This window comes from Pyricularia grisea, assembly GCF_004355905.1.
Source record: "Pyricularia grisea strain NI907 chromosome Unknown Pyricularia_grisea_NI907_Scaffold_2, whole genome shotgun sequence".
Taxonomy (NCBI): domain Eukaryota; kingdom Fungi; phylum Ascomycota; class Sordariomycetes; order Magnaporthales; family Pyriculariaceae; genus Pyricularia; species Pyricularia grisea.
In genome coordinates, this window is record NW_022156717.1 from 567,653 (window position 1) to 590,012 (window position 22,360).

Consider the following 22,360-nt stretch of genomic DNA (forward strand, 5'->3'; position numbering starts at 1 on the left):
TTCCCCGAGTTTCTGCAATGCGAATAGGAGCCGAAGTTCAATCAGTCGCAGGTGACAAGTTGGGGATATTGGCATGGACCGCAGCCGCCTAATATAATGTTCAGGCGCCCACTGTAATCCAAATTACGTGGATTGCATGCGAGGGCAGGCCACTATAGACAGAGTTTTATTCACGTATTTATTATCTGGCCTTTACCGTTCCAATGAGCCTAGCAAATAATGCATTCGCTTTACGGTAATGGTACGTTCGCTGGTTTATAGGTATGGCATACCAATCGATAATTGTTTGAATTTTAAATGGCCAGCACATGTGTGTGGAGTTTATTGCAAGGAAAATTGTCGTCAGCACATGTAGGATTACCCCGCTTTTTTCCCGTGCATAATAAATGGAGAACATATTATGCGAAATAAATTGTAATTCAATAAAGCGCCAATTCAGCCACAAGCGGCCAAGGTTGTCAATTGCTTTAAAGGCACGCCTGTTCCATGGTTATTGCCAAGGGGTTAAGATCGAACAGGCCTGTCGCGTAAGGATAGATAAGGCAAGCAGGCTTAATTGTCTAAGGCTGTGAACGTCTGACAGGGGGTAATTTTCCATTTAGCCACATGTTTTCCAATTCCGTAGTGACCCCAATTTGGACTTGCTTTCGCGAGGGAAAAATGTCGGGTAACGTATGAGAATGCGACTAACCAAATAGTTTAGAGAAATATGGGGGGAAGGGGATATATGGTTGCAGTTGCTGCCAACACTACCATTCTGCATTAGTAGGTGTTCGGTACAAGGGTTGATAATATAAAATGGGTTCCTAATTCAGCCATGCAGCCTTCCTGCGCAGCGCTGTTGGTATTTTAGGTTTTATTAGCCTAAAGACGCGAATAAGCACACCAATATTAGCATAGGGGCGCCCAGGTTCCAGGTCGAGGTATGACCTATAGTATCCCTAATGCCCGGGTGGTTTAGATTAATTTGCAGTTAAAGCTTTATAAGTAAATTTCGGTGCGTGAGCCTAAATGCTTTCCCAGCTTTTATTTGCATTAGGTATTATATAGGAAACGTTCCTTGTTAGCCCCAAATAAAGGTCGCTTTACGCTGCCTTTAATGCAAACCTGCCACACACTTTAATGCATTATTTAATTACATTTTTTTCTAAATTGGAGGAGGAATTACTTTATAGGCCAAAGGTTTTGCGGGGAATATTGGGGGTTTAATCCTGGAAATAATACCCGAGCCTCCTACCATTGTTGCATTCGAACTGTGGTTGTTCGTGGCCCGTAGCGTTTATATGCTGTTCGCGGGAGTGCCAGCCTGCGGGAAACTTGCGCCAACACGTGCCACAAGTGAAGGTCATGGTGTCGATCACAGAATTCAAAGCATTGCCGTAGCACTGAAGACCGGTTGGATCCCTAAGATTTTTTGGACAAGAAAATTAAAAAATCAAGGGTTAGATTAATTGGTGGCTAGAGGTTTTATGTAAGAAATCGCATGTCGAAGGTAGCCATGAGCTTCCAAAGCAAGTTGACGGCAGGCGAGGTTGTATGGGCAGGATGATAAATCTCGTTACTCCGGTTGGGGTATGAATCGGACTGGTATTGTTGTTGAGAGTGTGGGGCCGTTGGAGCCCCTTGACTGCCAGCACAGTGCCAAGATGGGTGGTTGGCGTTTTGTGAAGGAGTGGGGAAGCAGTTTAATACTACCTGTCAACTCTCAATGTCTCCCTCCGTGCATCAAATTGGATAGATGAGCTGATTTTGGCCAGTGACTTGGATGGGAAGGGAGAGGGGTAGCTACCCGCATTTGGTTATTGGCGGCCACTTCGCCTAGCCAACCATTCCCGCTTGGCTTATACCGCTGCAAACCCGCCCGTGTCTCCACTTGGCATTGCTATCGACCTTGCAAGCCAAAATCGTCTCATAGCTGAATCACACACATTATGCCAAGCAACCATTCGTCATTTCCACTGCCAAGGGGAGTTGCGAATGACACCCCAATCGCTTACTATTCCCCAGTCAAAAAAGCTAACTACGCCAATTAACGCTGCAAGACTAGCCAATCGGATTGTGCGCTTTCTCCCTGACCCGCTGATGGAGGGCTCCTAAATGCCTGTCAAAACTTGCACCTCCACAGAACTAACAACGTGATTTGGTAATCTGTTAAGATAGCCCTACATACAATCACACTTTTGAGCCACTTATCCCAACGACCTGAATCACCCGTTTGAGCCAAGCAAATAATTTGCGGTGCCAAAGTGGGGTCTCGGTCGACCGCTCAATCCGCTTACTATTCCCCAGTCGAAACCACTACTCCGTTTGATTCTGCAAGGCCAGCCAACCGGGTTGCGCGCTTGCCCTCCGCCTCGCTGATGGAGGGCTCTTGCATTTGGAATGTTCTACGGCGGTGGTTACTGCCTGCCAAAGAACCTTGCACTTTCGCAGAACTGCCACCATGATTTGATAGTCCGTCAGGGCGTCCATCACGATGCAGGAGGCCCTCCATTACCGTGGCACACTATCTTTGGGGCGGCAAAATGCGGGGTTCAGTGTCACATGGTGATGCATGGCGAAATTAATTAACTAGAGGTTAATCATCGAACGACAAGAGATTATGCAATCGACCAGGCCACCCTCAAGAAGCCATGCGCACATTCTCCAAGACGTGGTAGTGGTGGTAGTGGCGTCGGCGGGCATGGTAGCCTGTGCACTTGTACACTAATAACTACATGGCCGAGAAAGAGTGCAGTAGACTGAATTGTGAACGATTGATAATGCGGTTTTTTCAACCACCCAGAATTCCGTTTTGCTCCACGCCGAATAGGACCGCCGGCATTAGTGAAACGGAGGATAATCAACTTTACTACCACGTATCATGTCACACAAGGCTCAACCCCAAATTTAGGACTCTCGAGTCCGGACGGTATTGTCCGACTTGTTGCCACCCGCTGGGCCTAACAGCCACGCACCTTTGCGTATGAAAAAAAGTCACGTTGAACAGGGTGTACTGCCGAAGTAATTAATCGCGGCACCGTTTGAATAGGGTGAAAGCTCCCTCGACTGGTTGATCGAATGGGCAGCGAAGATTTAACTTTCTTTTTCATATTCCGGGTTAGCCACCCAACACATAGGGTAGAAAACCCGAATACACGGAACGAAAGCTCCGCCGCCCAAGCGTCACAAGAAAACAATTGTGTAGAACTCGGTCTGTGACGCCATCTGATCCTTATGTATTGTCTTCTTTATGGCCGACACTCCAACATTACCACGAAATGAAACAAACAATCAAAGTTCGCTTCCGAAGCGCCGCCCTCCACCGCTGGCACACATTTATATCCCTACCCCGCCAGGTTTGACGATGCTGTCATGGATAAAGTAGTAAGGAATAGTCGAGTCGTCGTATACAATCGCAAGGATAGTCCGCTTGCCACGTCCCGGACCTGGGAGAGGGAGGTTGTCGCAACCTCGGCGGCCTCGCTTGCAGCGGCAGCAGCCTCGGCCACCGCAGGAGGGACGGGCGGGATCGAGTCAGAAGGCGGCGAACCGCTCGACCGTCTACGTCTCTGCCAGGTGCATGGGAAGCAACCACTCGACCTCTGGAGGCTGCGGGATGCGCTAACCACCGCCCGGCTTCACGGGAGCGAATTTTATTGAAGATTACAAGGCAAAAGGACAGTACACATTGCTCGCTCTTAACACAGTATCGAAATGGGTGGTTAGCGTTTCATCCAGCTGCGGGGAAGCAGCCACTTAAATTAGTTCGACTGCTTAAAATGTTCAAGTTAGAAACTTTTGTGTGTGGGTCCGTAGAGTTGCAGGGAGGATGAATATCTGTCATACTGGCTAGGGAGTTTGTTTAACTTATTCGATATGGCATCTCGCTGTGACCATTAATGTCCAATCACACTGACCTTATCCGCAAATTGCTCGATCTAGATTTTCCTGCTCGAAAAAAAACGAGCAGACGGGCAAACTCGCAGTCACTCACTAATAAAACGCCATCACGATATTGTACCAAATTTCCTAATAACCGGGAAAATGGCCTTTAACGAGATTTCGGGATCATTCGCCGCCTTAAATATCCAGGATAACACTGAAACGCAAAAACAGCTCCCCTTTTTCTGGGGCCCTTTCCACGCCAATCGGGAACAAATTGCTCCCGACGTACCTGCGTTTCTATTCCGAATTTGCTATCCTGGTTCTTCTGGCATATTATCTGGGAACTGGATACTTTCACAGAATGCCGCTCAACTCGACACGAAACTCGGCAGTCAAACAAATATGAACTCTCGACCAGCTGCAGAAGTGGCCGATGCTCTCAACCGACATCTCTGGTGGCTGCCGAAGAGCCTTGGGCATTCAAACTTCGTCTCATGGACAAGCTCATTTTTATTCGCGCTAAAGCTCGTCATCTTATTGCAACATTACCGCAACCTATCGCTTGAGCAGGTCCATATCGTCATTATAAATACAACCCGATTTCCTAAGTTGGTATTCGTCCGGGACGCCTACCTCATTGATAGGTATACCAAATCGCTCAAAAAGGATGCCATATCGTACAAGGACGGCTACCAGAAAAGCCTCAAAACTCTGTGGGGCATGCGTCAAATGGGTTACTACTTTGGCGAGTTCCTTTCGCAGGGGGCGCTTTGCATTAAAGGCAAATCCTCAATTGTCTGTGCTGCAGAACTGGCCCGCCGCGGTATTTTTGAACTACACCCGGAATTGTTAAAGGATCCTACTCAATGGCCCAAATGGGTCACGAGGAAGCGTCAGCAATGGAACAGGGAATACGCCAAATTTCACTCGTCGCAAGGCAAACAACTGTCGGACCTTCTCGCCCCGGTCAGCAGAGATTTCCAGCTTCCTATGGCTGTTAGCCTCTTATCCCTACAGGCTAGGGACCCCGCAGACCTTGAGCTCCTAATCTTCCTTGCCCAATTCACGGAACATATCGACTTGACCACGTTAAAGCATAACGGTGATCTCATCTGGAAACGTCGGCGGTCCCTCAGCTATGAATCACCATACGACTCCTTGGACCAAACTATGCCCGAGCTACAACAATCTCTCACCTTGGTCAAAAACGTGGCTTTTTTACTTGACGCAAAGAAAGATTTCCTGTTTCTCGTCTCCCGCCTCGAAAATGTTGTCAAGGCTATCAGCAAAGTCTGTGCGACAACGAAGCAAGGAATGGAAAAACTCATCCTATCAAAGAGCTATCTTCGTCTAACAAACAGCGTGGTCATTAACATTGAGAGGTTCACTCGGAAACTGTTACTGGCAGTGAATGGTCAATCATACACCACTTTCTTCCTTATAACCAATGGGAACGCCTTGGAACGTTTAAAAAGGCTGAAACAAGATTCAAAGCTTTCAAAGATACAATTATCGAAGTACATCAGGTGGGAATCTAGCGCGCCTACCTAAGTATGCCACAAACGGTTGGAGTGGTAGAGTTTGCGGATCTGCTCGCTGAGGAATGTCCAGCATGCTTTGAGCAGCCGGACTGTAATGCCGTCTGTGCCTGGAAACGTGCTCTGCACCCCGATACAGGCCTTTTCCGCCCCTCCACAGAAACCGCTGTGTCCCACTTTATTTTAGCTTCTTAACAGAGCAAGTCGTGAAAGGATCTTTTTTCAAGTCGTCCTCTTTGGAAAAACGGCCAAGCACTTCTGTCTGCAGCGTTTGTGTTTTAGCAGCTGGATCGTGGATGGATGTTCCATTGTGGACCAACTGAGGTGACCAGAGGTTGGGCGCCAGTTTGTGCCAGCCTACCACGTCCATAGGGGTTTATCGTCTGTCATATGGAATGAGCTTTCTTGTGCGTTTGCTTCACTTTACTGGAGTAGGGAGCCAGCGTTTGTGTCTGAGGTTATTAGGCCGGCCGAAGCTCGATCTTTGGGCGATCCACTCTACTCAAAAGATATATGTGAAATCGAAATTGGGCTTTTGTTTATCACAAGCGATTTCTTGGCAAATTTATGGTCAATTTCTATATTTTTTCGGGATACTCAGCAATAATGGAACACAGAAGCTTATGGTTTGGGCTAGACCTCACGATTGTCTGCAGTAATTTCTTTGTTATCTTTCGCTTTGTGCACGAGCGATGGCAAGTTGACTTTCTTCCGGTGATTAACAAGGCAGTACGATTATTTCATCGTCATTTCCAAGCCTTTTTGTGAATCAACCGAAGCGGCGCAGGCTGCAATGCAAATGAAGAATTCCCAACGGCGCCAGAGAAATGTCGCACGATGGCAGTGTCTTGAGATATTTAATTTCGTTGATAAGCTCACCAACCAAGCCTTCTAACTCCCAATGAAATTGACTTGTTAGCATGTGGGTAAATCGGAATGCACTTGCTCAAGGACCAGTGCAAACATCTTAGCCACTATTTTATCGGGTTGCCTTTCCGAGCCCTGCACCTGAATTGGACTTACCCTAACCCTGGAGCAGATCTAACAAGACGGTTGGTATTAATCCTGGCATAATTTTGAAAATGTGAGCCGAGAAAGATCACGTTTTCGGCTTCGTGCGTTCCTGTGTTGCCCTGCCATCAGCCTGCCATATTGCCCTTGAGACTTGTATAACTTTCTACAACGGTTGTAGACTTGGGGCGGGGAAACATGGGCCGGGCTTTTCAGCGCGATGTTGATAGGTATGGCCGATAAGCCAAGCGGGTCGCCAGCACACAAAGGCAGCTACCCCTCTTTTCCCACGTAAGCCATCTTCGGGCGGCAGCCTATCTGTCCAATTTGATTGATGCACGAGTGGACGTGCAATGGGCTAGCAGAAATCTGCGATGTAACACTGGCGTTATTACTCGCCCGGCCCCCAAAAAGCCCAATTGACATCGTGTGATGTGGACCCCGCCATTTGTTGCCCAAGCCTAGGAATCGGGCTGCGCTCTTGCTCCATCCCACGAAATGAAGGGCCTCTTGTATGACTTGCCGTTTTGCAAGGGGCCCAGTTCATCTCTTGTCCAAGTCTCTCATGCAGGCAATTACACTCAGAACTATGTGAATCGCCAGCAACGTAAATACTCCGAACCCCATGGCACAAGAGACCTGATTTATCGTTACCATTGCTATCTACGATTTATCCACCCCGCTTCGTAATGTCAACATGTTGGGAGTGCGGCAAACCTTTCCCTTCGGGCAGGCGGGCCCTCAAGCAGCACCGCAAAAGTACCAACCATACAAAATGCCGCCGGTGCTACGACATGTTCAACAGCGCGCAGGACCGGGTTAGCCACGAAGCGAATGAGCATTCGTGTTGTGTCGACTGCGACCGCGAATTCGCAAATCCTAATAATGCGCGCCAGGCAAGCACTGATCCCGAACCAGGCTACCTATACCAGTCACTTTTCCATAATTACTTGTCTCCCTTAGGCCCAGCTGAAAACTGTGGCGATATGTCTAACGCGACTTTCGTGACCAGCACTTAAACTCCAAAATCCACCGTGGCTCGTCGGTCCAGTGCCCTCTGTGCATGAAGGCATATACTACCGCAACCGGCATAGTCAACCATCTCGAATCTGGCACGTGCCCCAACACGCAGAACCTCTCGCGCGACGCCCTTTACCGCCTTGTCCGCAGCCGTGATCCGCAAGGCGTCATTTCTAAGAAATTAATCGGTTGGACTGGTGAGGTGGAATACGAGGCTACGGTTCACACCTGGAATGGATCTGGCTACGAGTGTTATCTATGCCACCGCGTTTTCCAAAAAATACAAAGCCTGGATCAGCATTTGAAATCTCCCGTCCGTAAATTGGCTGTCTAACCCTGCGCCGTCTTGCCTCGCTTTTACCGTTGTTCCTTTACAGCCCCTTCCTGTGGGCGCGGCGACAGTTTCGGTCTAACGGCATGGACGTGGAATTTCGTAGATCAACAATCATATTATCACTGCCCGAAAATAACCTGCCGCAGCGAATTCAAAACTCTGGCATCCCTCATCAGCCACCTCGAAAGCGAATCTTGCGGATATATACGATTCAGCAACGTTCAAAACCGGGTCAAAGAGATAATGCTTGGTGGGAAGCTCATTGGACATTAGTTTGAAACGGCAGTCTATGGCCTTTTCTCCCACAAACATCCAAGCGCTAGCGTTGTGCGGCAACTCGAAGATGGAGGCCAAAAACGTTAGAATTCACCAAATTGACGGGAAAGCCAGGTAACAGAGGTCAACCCAGCAGAGTATTTTCTGCGGAGATCGGGCTGATGAAAATGGTGTTCGGAGTTCACAAGCAGTAAAAGGTGTTGAATTTTACCCGGCGAATTGCTTTTGTATCAATATAACAGAACCACAAACGAGTTTTCACATGTTTAATGGAGCATTTGCCGAACTACGTTGGCTTGGTGTTCTTAACTGTGAGGCAAAGTCACGCAACATCTCAAACGTTTGTCGTCAATGGATATGTAGAGGAAATGGTTAAAATCACAAAGCATACTCAATGTTTCCCCGACGAACCCTCATCAATCATCCATCAATTTTACCCACTGAGACCTATGGACGATCAATTCGGCTCAACTTTGAGGGAGCTTTCTTATCAAGGCTGGACAACTCGGGATATGGTATAGGCCGATACTCCTAACGTTGCCAAAATCGACAATCTTCGGCGCGTTGGTGACAACCGTGCATTGGTAATCCCATCGCAGATCGACACCGTTCAACAGCCATCGAAACCAGATTTCGTAATTAACCATGCTCAATTTCGTATTTCCAACCAGAACCTACGTCAACCGGGGACTTTCCCAAGCGAGACCCGGCCACCGTTCCCAAATAGGCAGACCATTCAGAATCTAGGCATAAGGGGTACCTTTTTAACAATTAGGGCGGACAAGCTCGAGTCGCCCGTTTTACGCTATGAATACTATACTGCCAACTGTAAATGGGACAGCTATGTGGGTCCAAAATTACAGCGTTGGGCCTGGCTTGAATTGTACAAAATGGAGCCGGAAAGCCGTCCATCCCCTCTTAATTTTTCAAGTGCAACGCCCCTTTTATCCGATTTGTATACGTTTGAGAAACCGAAAAGTTGGGATTACGCCGATGATGAGATACCAAAATTATATAGAACAACGGAGTCGAATATAAAATAGGTTTCGCTATAGGGATGGGATTGGTTGAAATATGTGATGGCGAAGAAATATAGGTTACAAGTAGACCGGCCTCTCCCATTATAGAGCTTTTGGGCTTTTACCGGTCGTCAACCGTGTGTCAATTTGGTCATCTAGCATGTTAAAAAGAAAATCTTCCGTGTTGGGGCGGTTTGGAATGTTGCCCATCAAGGCTCACTTGCCGATGGGCCACTTGCATGTATTATGCACGCCAGTGTGACAAGCTAAATTTTAGGCCCGATCGCAAAGCGCTCAGTACAGGACGTCATGTGGAAGCCTACCCTTTGGGAAAACGACTTCAGATGCACTTTTTCCAGAACACCACCACGCTTGCTCAACTGACCCTCAAGCCCACAGCCAAAGCCTCGAAGGCCGCCATGAACATCGCATGCGACATCTTGATGGAAATAGCCGAAAAAGCTGCCAAACTCATTCCAAGACCGGTAGGCCAAGCCGTCAAGCTGTCAAGTGAGGCAGTCGATGGTGCTAAATTTCTCGCCGAGAAAGTCGGCGAAAACATTCCCGATGCCGCAACTCAGACAGCTCAAGACATTCCCACAAACTACGGCAAAGCAGCTGCGGTAATCTTGGGGATATCAGGAATCGCTATGGTTGCTGCACCGGCTGTATTTACGCTCCCAGCGCTGGGCGCGGTTGGCTTCAGCGCGTCGAGACCTATTGCAGGTGAGTTTGGGTATTGGGGCAAGACCTTTCGAGATGGGGATAAACAGAGTAAGTGGGAAACCCCGAATCTCGGTTGACGAAAGTCTTTTTTTGGTCCATAGGTAGTATTGTGGCTGCTGCGCAAAGTGGTTTAGGCAGCGTGGTTGCGCCTTCGCTCTTCGTCACTTGTCAGAGTGCAGCGATGGGAGGTTATGGGGCAGCGACTGTGTTTGGACTGGTCCAGGTCGTAGGAGGAGCCATGGCTGTATCAGCTGGAACTGTGATTGGGCGGATGAATTCGTGGTTGTGAAATTTGGAGCAATTCTCAGTGGGAGAAGAGCATGTTTCGCGCTTTCGGCTGGGACAGTCTTACTACTACCGGAACGAGGGACTGTTCAATTTCCTCTCGCCTTGCAACGCGGTATCGTATCTGGACTTCTGTGTTCGCAAATGTGGCGTTTGCTGAGCTAGTTGTTGTTCTGAGAAAACATGCAAAGGTTGTTAATTAAGGAAAAAGGCTGACGAGGACGATCGGGTTGGTAAACTCGTTCTTAACTAACCTTTTAGAACGTGGCGGTTGTGTGCAACACATGTATTCCAGGCCCCCAAATTGTGTCACTAACGCTCCAGAAGTGGAGTAATCAGTCCAATTGAGCAGCGAAGCGAAGCCAAAGCAAGGCCTTCCGATGCTGGTAGATGACTCGGATTTGCGGATCAGCCGCCTTTCTGAGCGGTCGGCCGAGCTGCTCAGCGCTTCGTGTGTGACGGCATTCACATACCCAGCCTGACCAGACTGCGCCTATAAACTCGACAGTTATCATCTATTTGTTAAAGTGCTCGGCATGTAGGGCATCCGAATAGTTGCGTACATCGATAAAAACTTTGGTCACAGTAGGAGATTCGAGTATTGTTTTCAGTGTTATACTATGCTTTCCCTGAGGCAGCCACGAACCTTGCATTTTCTCCGCATTATGGAACAATGCGCTCAATGCACAACGTAGATTGGGTACCGAAATAAACATTTATTATACATAATCTTTTATGTTTGCTGTGTTAATTTACACAAAAGTACATGCCATACTTGCAAAAACCATCTGGTTACACGGCTGCGTCAAACAACTGGTTTTAAAGTGTGTTGGTCACACAGCGTGCCCCATGGTGCTGTACAACGTCTAACGTTTTAATCCACTTTGATTCCCCATGTCCTTCGTTTCGCCATACAACCCCACTTCCCCATGCCAGTCCCATAGGTGCCAAGCTTCGCAACGTCCGGACTAAATGACCAACCTGAATTGTGCCGCCGAGTTTTTCCTTCCTGGCCCATCACGACAATTTTTTTCCGTCATCACCATACGATTTGTCATCACTGAGTTATCACAATCCCGAGGCTCTGGTTCAAATTACCAGCGTTCCCCGCCATCGACATCGCAGCAGTTCAATTTCAGCATACGGACAAGACGTCCGAGGTTGCGATTCTAACAATTGTGACAACCCGCCCGGTGCCACTTGCACCACAATCCTGACACTCTGGATTATTCCACCATCATTTCGCTTCCTTCTCATTTCGGTTACTTTGTCCGTATATGGAATTTGGCATCACTTTGCCAAGATCGCTGTCACCTGGTCGAGTTTCAGCAGCGTGGATCGTGGTGGTCGGCCTGCAATGAAAGGAAGGCTTAAATCCCAAATATGACGCCCCAGCATGCCGCTAATTTATCCTGTTTCTCCTCAAACGTGGCCCAATTCCTCGCAAATCCAGGTGGCCATCTTGATTTTCCTCTCGGAAGGATGGGCTGGAATTAGATGAGTCTGGGAATTGACTAGCATATGTTTTTCCATAACTTCTCAGGCTATATTCGAACGCAAGGTGATCAATATATGTACTTTGAGCATGGGAATACGGAGCAGAGTAACTGACTTTAAAACAGGGGTTCAGCATGCTTGAGCCCGTGCATGCCTGTACTGGTTCGTACTGCCCATCGTTTCACAAAAAAAACATGCCGGGAACTAGGCGTCATTCAAGGCGATGTGGAGGCGCTTTGCACAGAGGATCTCTCAACGACTTTCAATACAGCCACAGACCTCCAACAAGGAGGGTATTTGGGGGCTGCCTTGTCGCCATTATTCTTGGCACAGCAAAACTCCACATAAGTTAATCTCTCGTCATCACTTGCCATTTCTGTCATGTTTGGTCTTTCTCCGCATTCAGACACAGGCCTAGAACGTGCTCAGCGTACCAAGGCCAATGTCTCTCCTTGACATACCTTGCCAGCCGGCGGACACACCAGATAATCCGGTAGATGCCAAGCAGGTTGCTGGTGCTACCAATCGTAGATTCTGTCCACAGTACTGTCCGGCCGCCATCGCAATCCTCCCGTGTTGTGGCTGCGAACTTCCAATCATGGCCAACGATAACAAGTGCCGGGAGAAATGCTAAATCAGGTGTAATCGAAGGAGGTATTGAGATCTGGCTAGGTGCGGTAACGGCAGCAATATCTTGGCTCAGGACGCGGACCCCCGCCTCTCCTTCACCTATCTCGTCTTCCATGTCCATAGCGGCCAGCGATCGTTGTGAATGCCGTGGAATTTGTAGTTTATTCTGTTGCTCCTGCCGCTGCCATTCGAGCAACCTCCACTGTGCGGCCTGCCAGACCCCCACCTGCAGCTCGGCCTTCTCGCCCGACTCGCCGGGTCTCTTCGCTTCGGCGCTGATGGCGATGGGCCATTTGTTCAGCGGGCCAAAGTCGGTATGATTGATGGATGTTCCGGGCGTCCTGCGACGCAGTGTCTCAATAATTTGTGCCGGTGTCTTCCATGCGCCAGTCCTGTTGGCCGCCTCCATGGCTGGCTGATCGAAAACAGACGCGCCGTTGACTATAAAACAGTAATCGACCTTTTTTCCCGATGAAGAAGACCTCGGGAGGATGTCGGGAGTAATTCTTGCGGTTGTGCTAGGCAGTATTGGCGGCGCAAAATGTCAGCAACAAAGTTGAGTTGGGCGAACAATACGAGAAACGGTCATACCACGGCTCGAAGTCGACAAATCCATCTGCTGGAAGCGCCAGGCGTAGCAGCCGGTAATGTACAGCCTGATTCCACCCATTTTCGTCATGTTTGCGTTCTTGACAGCGTAAAGCGGCGAGAAGCACCTCGCAGACTCTAGAGGCGGGGACGTCGGTGATCAAATCTCCCGTCGTATCTTCTTCTCCCCTCGTAAATGCGGAGTCAGGTATGCGATACCCCAACGCACGCCTCTCCTTTGCCTTCTCTTCCGCGTATTTTAGCTCCTGCTTGAGTGACGCGTGCAGCACTGGTGTATCACCGCTTGCAGCTTTTTCGAGCTCAGACACAAGCGAGAACAGCTCATCCGGTAGTCTGCCGTTAGCCAGTGACCGCACCTGAATAGCTTCTTCGGGCTCCACCTCCAATTCTGCCTGCCTTTTGCGAGGGCTACTGCTGCGCTTGCTCGTTGCCTTCGATGATGTAGAGTAACTGAGGGAGACATTGCCGCGGAGAGCGGCGACGGTAGGACGGGGTGTCTGTTCGACCTCCTCAACTTCGGCTTGGTGACTCGGAAAATTTTGCTGTCGCTTCGTCGGTGGTGTGTTTATAATTGGACTAGGCGGCACATCGCCAGTAAAACGGCAGATTTGGGTTGCGGGCGGCGTCGGCAGATCGCTTGATCGAGTTTGCGGGTACTCGCAACGCTTGCGCTTGACGTCTTTTTCAGCCGTCACTGGCAGTCTGTCGATCCAGTGAGAAATGCGGTCATGCATGGTACATCGTAGGATTGACGGCAAACAATGCTTTGTGGCAGATTGATGGTAAACAATGCTTTGTTTTGATTTGCGCCATGGTTGTTGGTTAGCCAAAGGGCACTAGTCGCTAGCCCGAGGTTTACCCGAGTAGTATGGGCCATCCAAGTAGGTTTGTAGCGTGTCGCTCCACACACCAAGTTGGCTAACGAGGCCAAATTACCAGCCTGGTATAGGAATGTGGAACCACCAAAGATCTTGTTACTTTTCAGCACCATCCAGATGAGAAGAGGGTGACATCACACAATAACACAGCACCAAAGCCAGGATTTCGACCTTTTGGTAAGCCGTCATCAAATAAAACGGTCAAAGGGAAAAGGCTTGATTCGAATGGACCCAATCTTGGCACAAGTCGCCCAGAATCTGGCCACCCTCGTGGCGTCCATCCGCCAGCACCAGGTTTCGGGATGAGCACCCACGATTAACCCAAAACCTGGATTCTGGCTTTCGATGAGAGCGCTTTCGGCACCTCCAGTGCCTATTTATATTCAACCTTTGTCTCTAAGTCTCTGACTTGCTTACTCTCAAGGGATATTGCTAAAGCCAAATTCCATTCCACATAATTCACGATTCCCCGATCGTCCGCAAATTACAACTGAAAATGTTTAAAACGCGTCCTCGAACCGAAGCGCAAAGACTTCAAAGAGCTTTTTGCACACGACCAGATGGTATCCAGAAAAAGATACAAGACTTGAATAAAGTGACGGGTGCAAGAGCCGCAATTTTGTGCATTTACAAGGGCAGAGTATTTTGCTACGATAGCGCCGGCGTTTTGACGGAGTTGGGAATCACACGTCAATTTTCTCAGCATTTGGAAATCACACATCAACATCCCCAGAAAGACTTGGGAACATCCAAGATGAAAATCGAATCAGTTTTGTCGCATTCAACATTATCAACCATGCCTATCTATTATCCTCGAGAATCAAAGAGCTTTTCCCCGTAGGCTTAGCTTGCATTTTCGTGTTTGGAGCAATTCGAGTTTGGGGGTCATGGGCGGCAAATTTCGGGTTTACGTCGCATGGTGACGATTTGGGCCTTTTGGGGGGGGGAGNGGACATCCGCGACACCACGTTGATAGTTGATAGCAAAATCAGATGAATAATCTGTTGTTCGACATGAGAGATGAGAGGGCTCTGATACGAAATAAATTCCTTGTTTGGCCGCACAGCTGCCTACGCGCCTCCGGCGCCGTTCGTGATCATTTGGTTGCATTGCAGCTTGTAATTTTTTGTTGGTAATTAACCATGGCTTGCTTCCCAATGTTTCCTCTCTGCATTTTCATCGCACTTTTATTCAGGCTTTGTTGGTATTGCATGTTAAACGCTTGAAAAGGAGGGGGTGTGTATTAATATCTACTATCGCCATGCATGCGAAACGTTATGTATAGCAAGAGCAAACTCTGTTGCGAAATCGTCCTTCGCCTTTTTTGAGGGTGCGCCATGCTTCCTTTTCCTAAGTTTTGCGTTGATAGAAATCTACCAACTGCTTGATGAGGCGGTACTGTCAGCCAACTTTAGTCCCTTGCCAGATCTCCTTAAAATGATCGCGTGTATGTTGCCTGACTTTTGCCTCGACAAGGCTGACACAAAGGCCTTTTCGGTTCCTTACCCATTTTAACGACCGCAAGCCCTGGTTAGAAACTGCCTCCACACATCAGTTGAGAAGAAGGTAGACTCGAGGGGCGGTGGAAGTTGAAAATTGTCAGGTTGGTCAAGGAAGGCGGGCCCGTACTCTCGCCGATCGAAGTGGATAATGCGTGGCCGGTGGCGCTGTTCCTGCACCCAATATCGGCTTCGGGGCAACCATCCTCCAGGGCCAGATCAAAGTAGGCCAATTCGTGCTGGCCAAGGGTCTGGGGGTAGTCGACCACCAGTCTTACCAGGCCCGGCAGCAGCATGCGTCTTTGGGCGAGCAGAGTTGTCGCGTCGGTGGAGATCCAGTGCCCATCCTTTTCGGCCGCAGCCTCGGTGGCTTCTCGACTGTGGTTGTCTCGGCAAATAAAACACTCCTCACGGGCGCATGTCAGAGGGTGAATCAGGAGTTTGAGCTCCCTGGTGAGATGACCACGATTCTTGAACATTATCAAGCCTGCTTGTCCCTGCGCCGCCCTGCCCGGACCCGATTGCTGATCGTTCTGGTCCTGTTTTCCCCAGGGAATGAATGGTACGGCCGGCCTCGGCCATGAATACAAGTCCACGATTTGTGCCTGTCGATAAAATCCCACTTTATCCATAGAGTGGGGACAGACGGCCGCCGGGTATCACTTAACTTAAGTTGGTTAGGTAGGTTAATTAGCGGCTGTTGCCGAGGTAGCAGCTTACTGTACACGCTCCATCTTCTTCGAAATGCGTGAGAACAGCGAGGACAACAAGGACCCACAACTATCGCAACCATCGGGCTACATGAGGCGCATGGCGCGACCATATCCTTCCCCTAACCTATAACTTATGTCTTATCCATGGGGAATTGATGGCCTGTGGGTAAGGAAAAAGGGTGTTTGATTCGCAGTGTACGGCCGTGGTGTAGAAGATAGATTGTGGTTTGCAGACATGGACGAAGTACTCCATTACTTTTTTACTCGGGATTACTTTTCATCTCGTGGGGCTTGATTCTTTGTTCGATGATATTGGGTGAAGCTCTGCCCAATGTCCACAACCGGCGGGCCTGTATCAGTGTGATTGTTTGGCATATTTCCTCATCCAGACTATTCCGGATCACTATCGAAAGTAATCTCTGGTGGAGATACCTTCCCATATATTAGCAGTTCTTCCATTCATTGGCCAACATAGCACTAGACCTCTTTTCCCCCACTCATTGGATTCGTCGGCGTTTACGACGGCCCTCCTTTGAATCCTCTGTCACGCTTCTGCGGTGGTCGATTGTTCCAAATTTTGCATCTAATTTTTGATTTTCAGCCAACTTCTGAATCGTGAATGGCGAGCCGCTTATGTGGCATCCTCCCCCTGCGCCTTCATGTAGGCAAACTTGGAAGGGCTCCTTCAATGTTGAGACCCGAATTTTCATTTGCTTATCGTACGCAAAAATTGCCATCGGCATCACTGCAAGAAACATTCCAGAAATTACCCGGTAGTGTGACATTGTTGATTCGTAGGGAAGCAGCTTCTTCATTTAACTGTGTCATTGGTTCTTGAGTACTTGCTCCAGGACGAAAACAGTGTCATATTGCTGTCTTCACGTAAGGCGGGCTCTATAAGCGATGCGAACAGCTGCTGAGAAGGAAACCTTAGCAAAAAAGAGAGAAAAAAGAGTTCAAACAATCAGAACATCCCACAAAGCACCCTCCGGAAACTTGCTTCGCTCTTCCTGACAGAAGGAAAATTTGATGTAGAACAGACCACAGCGAACAAACGCATCTTTTTTGTCGTCTGCTTCTTGGAGGACAAGACCGCAAATCCGCGTCTTAGTGTTGTTGAACTCCAGAAGCCATACATCGTCCGGCTGCGGCTGATAGTCCCAATATATGCAGATAGAAGCTTCGCCTCCGAGATGAGTAATCCACTGGCCTGATAAATCCACTGAGCCCTCGCTCACGCAAACCATATGCATGAAGCCCCGGATAGAGAGACTTTCGTCTGTGTGTTCTTTAATCTCTGGCTTCCGACCCTTCCAGTCAAACTTCCCCGGTGGGTATTGAACCCCACTCTCCCAGCATTTCCACTGCCAAGAAGGCCCGAATCTTTCTTCCTTCTTTTTGGGCTTCAATACTTGCCATTGCAGCTGACGAATGGCATCGGGTCCCCATATGCCCCCCCCCCCCCCCCCCAGAAATCGGACATTTGATAGCCCATCTCAGCTGCAAACTTTGTTGCGAGGGTATGCAAAGCAGGGATCTTGTCGTCATAGGAAGTGAATTTGTTTTGAGACACTTCCTCGACGTGGCCCATCCATTCCCTTAGCTTATCTTCTCTGAATTCGGGACCGTCGCTGTCGCCACATGGGATGTTAGACAGACATTCGCCAAAAATAGAGCCTCCGTCAACCGGATGACCGCAGCCCGCAGGGTATTCCCCACACTCCCATTATGTCTGCTTAGAGCCGAATTTCAACTTCCGATGCGAAAGTTTGTTTTCTTGATATGCCCAGCCACGCTCGTCCAAGGGCTCGTTATCATCAGATACAAACCCATCGCAAACAAATATACAGCCGCGTTCTTCGACGCCACTGAAAGCCCTCAGATAAGGGAGCTTGAACACTGCGCCGTAACTGTCGTTCACGTCACGAGTTCCCAGCATTCCGGAGTCGCCGTGCTTCGCCCTCGCTGCATAGAAGAGCAGAGTGCAACAGTCATAGTATCCTCCCAATCTGGCAAATTCCCTCTTTTTGTCGACATCATCGTCTTGGACGATGCATAGAGCATCAATAAAGACGTACTGGAAAGATAGCTCGCTAGTCAAATAGATCGCATCCTGCAGAGTTTTTGGCAATGTAGAGACAAGGATTCCGTCTCTCATTCTGTCTCGTAGGTTGCTCTTCGTTGTCTTGACTCTGTGCACAAAGTCTTTGTCTTGACCTTCACCCCAAGGTTAACTCAGCGCTGCATATTTCAATGATGTTTTATCACTGGTCTCGCGGATGAAGACGTGGGAGTCGCCAGTTTTACCGACGGCCAGCAGCCTAGAAGGCCTTTCTTCGGGCAGTGAGCTTTGACGCCCACAGTTGGAGTGTTTTTCTTCGCAGTTTTTGAGCAGCTGCCTCATCCATCCAAATTTCTGGGCAGGTTCAGGGTTCAGTGGCCGGCTACTGATGTTCCGTCCCGCCGCGTCACCTGCCCGTCAATTTTTGGGTCAGCGTTATCGATTGCCACATCTCGGGGTGGTAGTCGATGGATCAATCTTACCATCCTGAGCAAACAAGGCCATCTCGTTCTGCTCCTCGTCTGTGATCATGTTGCCGTCGGAGTCAAACCAGCTAAGAGTGAGAAAGCCGAAGTCGGGCTCATCCGGGCTACTTGGCAAGTCAAGGCTAAGTCTGTTGGGAAGAGAATACAGCGGTATCCTTCTCAGGCAATTCTCGAAGAAAGCGCAACCTAGTTCCATCTGAGTAAAAACCTCGGTGAAGGTCAGACAAAACTCCATCCCTTCGCTGGTACCATCTTGAGCAAACGTTACCCGATCACCACTGGAATCTTGGACAATCGTTATCTTTTCGCAACAAACACAAGAATGTGCCGATGGCACAGTCAGAGTCTCAGATAGAGAATCTTCGATTTGCTCCATGGTTTCATTCGATACCGCAGAGCATAGTCTTCCGGAAGTAAAAGCAGAACGAATAGTCTTGGAGGCTTTATTGACGACTGTAGTGGTGCTGGAGCGCAATAATCACGATTTGCATGCGGTGCATTTCGCCTACTGCAGCCTGCAGGCAAAAGTCCGCTTTTGTACCCGCCCACGTGTGCAAAAGAGAACATTCGGGTTCCAGTTCCAAGCCAAGAATGAGGCAGACAGCGCAGACAATCCTGATCCAATAGATCGCCGAGGCAACCCCTCAGAGGCCGCCGACGCAGCCTGGCTGAAGTACTCGCGTGACTTTAGCTTATGGCTAACCGCTTGCCATGCTGGTACCGATACAACATGCTCGTTTGTACTACCAACAAAGATGATGTAAAAAGTACGCAGCCAGTCAATTGGCTCACATTAGGGACAAGGGGGGAAAATATCCACACATCCTCACTGTGCCCCAGGTACACAGATTTGAGCACTACGGGTAAATCCAATTGCCACGAGGGAATTATGGACGGGCCAGCCTTTTCTTCGCAGCATATTAGCTCTCTGCAGATCTGCAAAGCACTCATCTCAATGTTCCACCAGCCCTAGCAAAACTCAAGCTTTGGACAAACGCACCGAGCTTGCACCGCCCTTTTCCGTCAACGCCACAATCATTCAACCGCATCACCCGGTCGTTGACCAAGATCCTAACCGTTTCCTCTACACAGCCATTGACGCCAAACGTCCAGGGTGTTGCATTTGAAAAAGTGCATGCTACGAATTTTTACAGCTTGTTTAAGCATTTTGTTTTGGCGATTTGGGTGGTATAGATATTCGTTACAGCCAGTTTGGCCTGTTCCACTTAGAAATTTTGAGTTGTGGCTAAGTTTGAGCTTTTCGCTCGATCTGAGGTGTGTGTAACCTTTAAGTTAACCAAATGGGGTTGCCGGCACTTAAAGGTAAAGTCGTAGGAGCCTTTGCTCGCAATCACAAATAATTGTTGAGAAAGGAAACGGTGCGAAATGTTTTGTTCGAGGTACCCGAATTGGTGACGGATATAACTTTGATATCTACATCCGATTCCGCGCGATTTTTGACAATGGTAGCTTTGACTACCGGAAATTTTAGCGGAACAGCTTCACAATTGCTGTAACGGCCATTTTCTTATTAAATGTACGTTAACGCCTGTTGACACGGATGATGTACCAAAGGGAGAGTTTACTGGTTGGGGCAGTAAGATACGGACCGCCTGCAGCTGCCCCCCGCAAGGCAGCGGTGGCATGCGTGGGCTCCTCGGCCACCTACGAAGCCGAGGCGTGGTACAACCCAGCGCACGACGGAAATTTTGGCAAGTGACAAGGGAGTCGCTGCTTGGAGCTGGTCCCGGAATGTCTCGCTGGGGTTGACCAATGACAAAATACGCGAAGATTCGATATGGGGCGCGAACTTTATGGAGCTGACCAATTGAGATGCGGGTGGTAAGTCGTAGTTATAGAGAACATGCAGGATCGCAAGCATTTGCGAAGGCCGTCGCACCACGAGCAGAGCCCCCAGAACCAGCACTAGTAGTAAATGTGCACCCGTGTCAGCTGCTCTCCGTAGTTAACTTGTCTTTATTGCCTCTCCGTATCGTCTCTAATAACAAGCTTCTTCTTTAGCTTGCGCCAACCCTTATCAGCTTCAGTCAACCCAAATCCATTTACTTGCTCAAATCCTACTTTCCCCTTGATCATATGCGTAAGATTGCAGGGATCCTCTCGAAAATACGTGCCAAATGCGGTCTCTTTAGTAGCCCAGCAGGGGGATCGGATCTCCAGCGCGGCTTCCATACTGGAGACGAAAGAAACCCCCGTTAACTGTGATCCCGGCTGTGTTTCTAGCCCTCTTGTGTTCATTTCCCTCAACAGAGATCCCAGCATCATTGAAGAACATGCTGATGAACAGCCGGCTTTGCCCTGCAAGAGGTCTGAGCCGAGTTCCTTGAGCGAAGCAAGGATGTCGCCAATAAACTCGCATCGCAGACGATCGATAAGCTCTGAGAAGGCTAGTGAGTTTTCGGTCAGCTGGTCAGATGCTTTTCGGTACTCACCGATAATCCTCTCCGGGATAGGTAAATTCAATGCCTGAAGTGGCCCCTTGCTTTGCCGCAGAGCGACTGTGGTCATGGCTCTGAAGACTTCCTCTCGACGGAAAACCCATGATATAAAAAGCCAGAAAACGAGGTCTCTTGAAGGCTCTTTTGGTTGTGTCAACTTGTTGATCCATATCTCTGCAGCCAAGTCGATTGCCTCCCGACACTCGTAGTAGTCAACAAGAATGGCAATGTTCGTGAGGATTTCCAGGCTGATGACTTTGGGGACTTGCTGGTTTTGCCCGTGGATGACACTCATGAGGATAAGCATAGCCTCCGTGTTCCAATCCTCTGCGGTTATTTCGAGCTTACTCGCTTCGCCCCACTGGCCATTGAGCATGATCTTGAAAGTTGAAGACGCGAGAGTCAGGTGTTTCGAGGAGACTCGGAACCGTACTTCCTTTTGAGGAGTGGGGATGTACTCTTCAGTTACAGTTTTCGGTGGGGTGGCAGGACCGAGCAGCTCCTCAGCTTCGGGGCTGTCATCTTCGGCCTGAACTCGTAAAGTAGGTTCTGGTTCAACAGCAAGCGGAGGTTCAAATAACACCTCAGGTGTCGGTGCCTCATTAGGGACAAGATTGGCTAAAAGGATTTCCCTAGTTAGCGATATTCGAGCACTTGCGTCTGTTAAACTCACGTTGCCTCTTTAATTTCTTCGTCTTCTTCTTGTCTTTCTTCGTCGTCGGTTCAGAAACTGCCGCTGGAGGTTCAATAGCGTCCGCTGGCTCTACAGTGAGGATGGCGTTTGGGTTACGAAGAATTAAAGTAATATCCCCATCTGGGTCTATCTCAAAGTCCCACATGGCGAGAGCAGTTGAGCAGTTGGTTTTGCAAGAACTAATTTAGCGATGCAAGTAAAATTTGACAATAGAAGCTGACAGATCTTAGAGTGCTTGCCAGCCAGAATTAAAGCTGTTTGTCGGGCACCACCGTGGTAGGCTCTCTGGCTCAGCGTAACTGTCGTGGCGATGTGACCTTCGTGCCTAACATCCAATCGGCAACGGCTCTCGCCCAAACCCTGCAGCGCTGAAATATGTGATAGGGACGAAATGCATATGACAAGCCCACGGGCCCTCTCCGCCGTTGTGTAATTTTGGGGTTCTGCCAATCGGAAGGTGGGGTATCACTCTGGAGCTATTGTGTCCGGGGTATGGCGTCTGGAACGTAGCAGTGGAGTGGAAGCGGCACGACATTCGCATATTCTTTTGGTCGGGGATTGCTGCGACTGTTGGTAAAGCCGTAGATGCCCAATCAATAGAGTTGCCGAGAGGCCTTGTTCTTATTTGCTCCTCCAGAGGCACCTCAGATGCCACCTCTGAGCGATTCTTCATCCAATGCTGCCTCGAGTGATCCACCAGATGGATCGTCGACTGTCCATCGCCCCCCCCCCGCCCCCCGCCCCCCCCCCCAGCCCCC

General features: G+C 49.2%; 8 protein-coding genes across 8 annotated transcripts; 3 read left to right on the forward strand and 5 right to left on the reverse strand.

Annotated features, from left to right (window-relative positions):
• Window positions 1–2,104: 2,104 nt before the first annotated feature.
• Window positions 2,105–2,472, reverse strand: PgNI_02739 (uncharacterized protein; the record flags this gene model as incomplete). The annotated part of the gene is made up of 2 exons (XM_031122797.1): window positions 2,105–2,202; window positions 2,376–2,472. 2 exons carry the CDS (start codon window positions 2,470–2,472, stop codon window positions 2,105–2,107), a joined length of 195 nt encoding a protein of 64 aa, XP_030984891.1.
• An 882-nt stretch (window positions 2,473–3,354) lies between these two features.
• On the forward strand, window positions 3,355–3,642 carry PgNI_02740 (uncharacterized protein; the record flags this gene model as incomplete). The annotated part of the gene is made up of 1 exon (XM_031122798.1): window positions 3,355–3,642. The coding sequence occupies one exon, from the start codon at window positions 3,355–3,357 to the stop codon at window positions 3,640–3,642; it is 288 nt and encodes a 95-aa protein (XP_030983741.1).
• Window positions 3,643–4,026: 384 nt separating this feature from the next.
• Window positions 4,027–5,924, forward strand: PgNI_02741 (uncharacterized protein; the record flags this gene model as incomplete). Its single annotated transcript, XM_031122799.1, has 2 exons — window positions 4,027–5,384; window positions 5,915–5,924. The coding sequence occupies 2 exons, from the start codon at window positions 4,027–4,029 to the stop codon at window positions 5,922–5,924; spliced, it is 1,368 nt and encodes a 455-aa protein (XP_030983742.1).
• Window positions 5,925–9,409: 3,485 nt separating this feature from the next.
• Window positions 9,410–10,271, forward strand: PgNI_02743 (uncharacterized protein; the record flags this gene model as incomplete). The annotated part of the gene is made up of 2 exons (XM_031122800.1): window positions 9,410–9,791; window positions 9,893–10,271. 2 exons carry the CDS (start codon window positions 9,410–9,412, stop codon window positions 10,078–10,080), a joined length of 570 nt encoding a protein of 189 aa, XP_030983740.1. The 3' UTR covers window positions 10,081–10,271.
• A 1,517-nt stretch (window positions 10,272–11,788) lies between these two features.
• PgNI_02744 (uncharacterized protein) lies at window positions 11,789–13,581 on the reverse strand (the record flags this gene model as incomplete). Its single annotated transcript, XM_031122801.1, has 3 exons — window positions 12,795–13,581; window positions 12,035–12,721; window positions 11,789–11,987 (listed from the first exon to the last, which is right to left on the reverse strand). The coding sequence occupies exons 1-3, from the start codon at window positions 13,544–13,546 to the stop codon at window positions 11,789–11,791; spliced, it is 1,638 nt and encodes a 545-aa protein (XP_030983738.1). The 5' UTR covers window positions 13,547–13,581.
• Window positions 13,582–15,221: 1,640 nt separating this feature from the next.
• PgNI_02745 (uncharacterized protein) lies at window positions 15,222–16,155 on the reverse strand (the record flags this gene model as incomplete). Its single annotated transcript, XM_031122802.1, has 3 exons — window positions 15,222–15,794; window positions 15,910–15,969; window positions 16,138–16,155. The coding sequence occupies 3 exons, from the start codon at window positions 16,153–16,155 to the stop codon at window positions 15,222–15,224; spliced, it is 651 nt and encodes a 216-aa protein (XP_030983739.1).
• Window positions 16,156–17,368: 1,213 nt separating this feature from the next.
• PgNI_02746 (uncharacterized protein) lies at window positions 17,369–18,954 on the reverse strand. The gene is made up of 2 exons (XM_031122803.1): window positions 18,447–18,954; window positions 17,369–18,374 (listed from the first exon to the last, which is right to left on the reverse strand). Exons 1-2 carry the CDS (start codon window positions 18,823–18,825, stop codon window positions 18,133–18,135), a joined length of 621 nt encoding a protein of 206 aa, XP_030983736.1. The 5' UTR covers window positions 18,826–18,954; the 3' UTR covers window positions 17,369–18,132.
• Window positions 18,955–20,347: 1,393 nt separating this feature from the next.
• On the reverse strand, window positions 20,348–21,844 carry PgNI_02747 (uncharacterized protein). The gene is made up of 2 exons (XM_031122804.1): window positions 21,582–21,844; window positions 20,348–21,526 (listed from the first exon to the last, which is right to left on the reverse strand). Exons 1-2 carry the CDS (start codon window positions 21,745–21,747, stop codon window positions 20,427–20,429), a joined length of 1,266 nt encoding a protein of 421 aa, XP_030983737.1. The 5' UTR covers window positions 21,748–21,844; the 3' UTR covers window positions 20,348–20,426.
• Window positions 21,845–22,360: the final 516 nt, after the last annotated feature.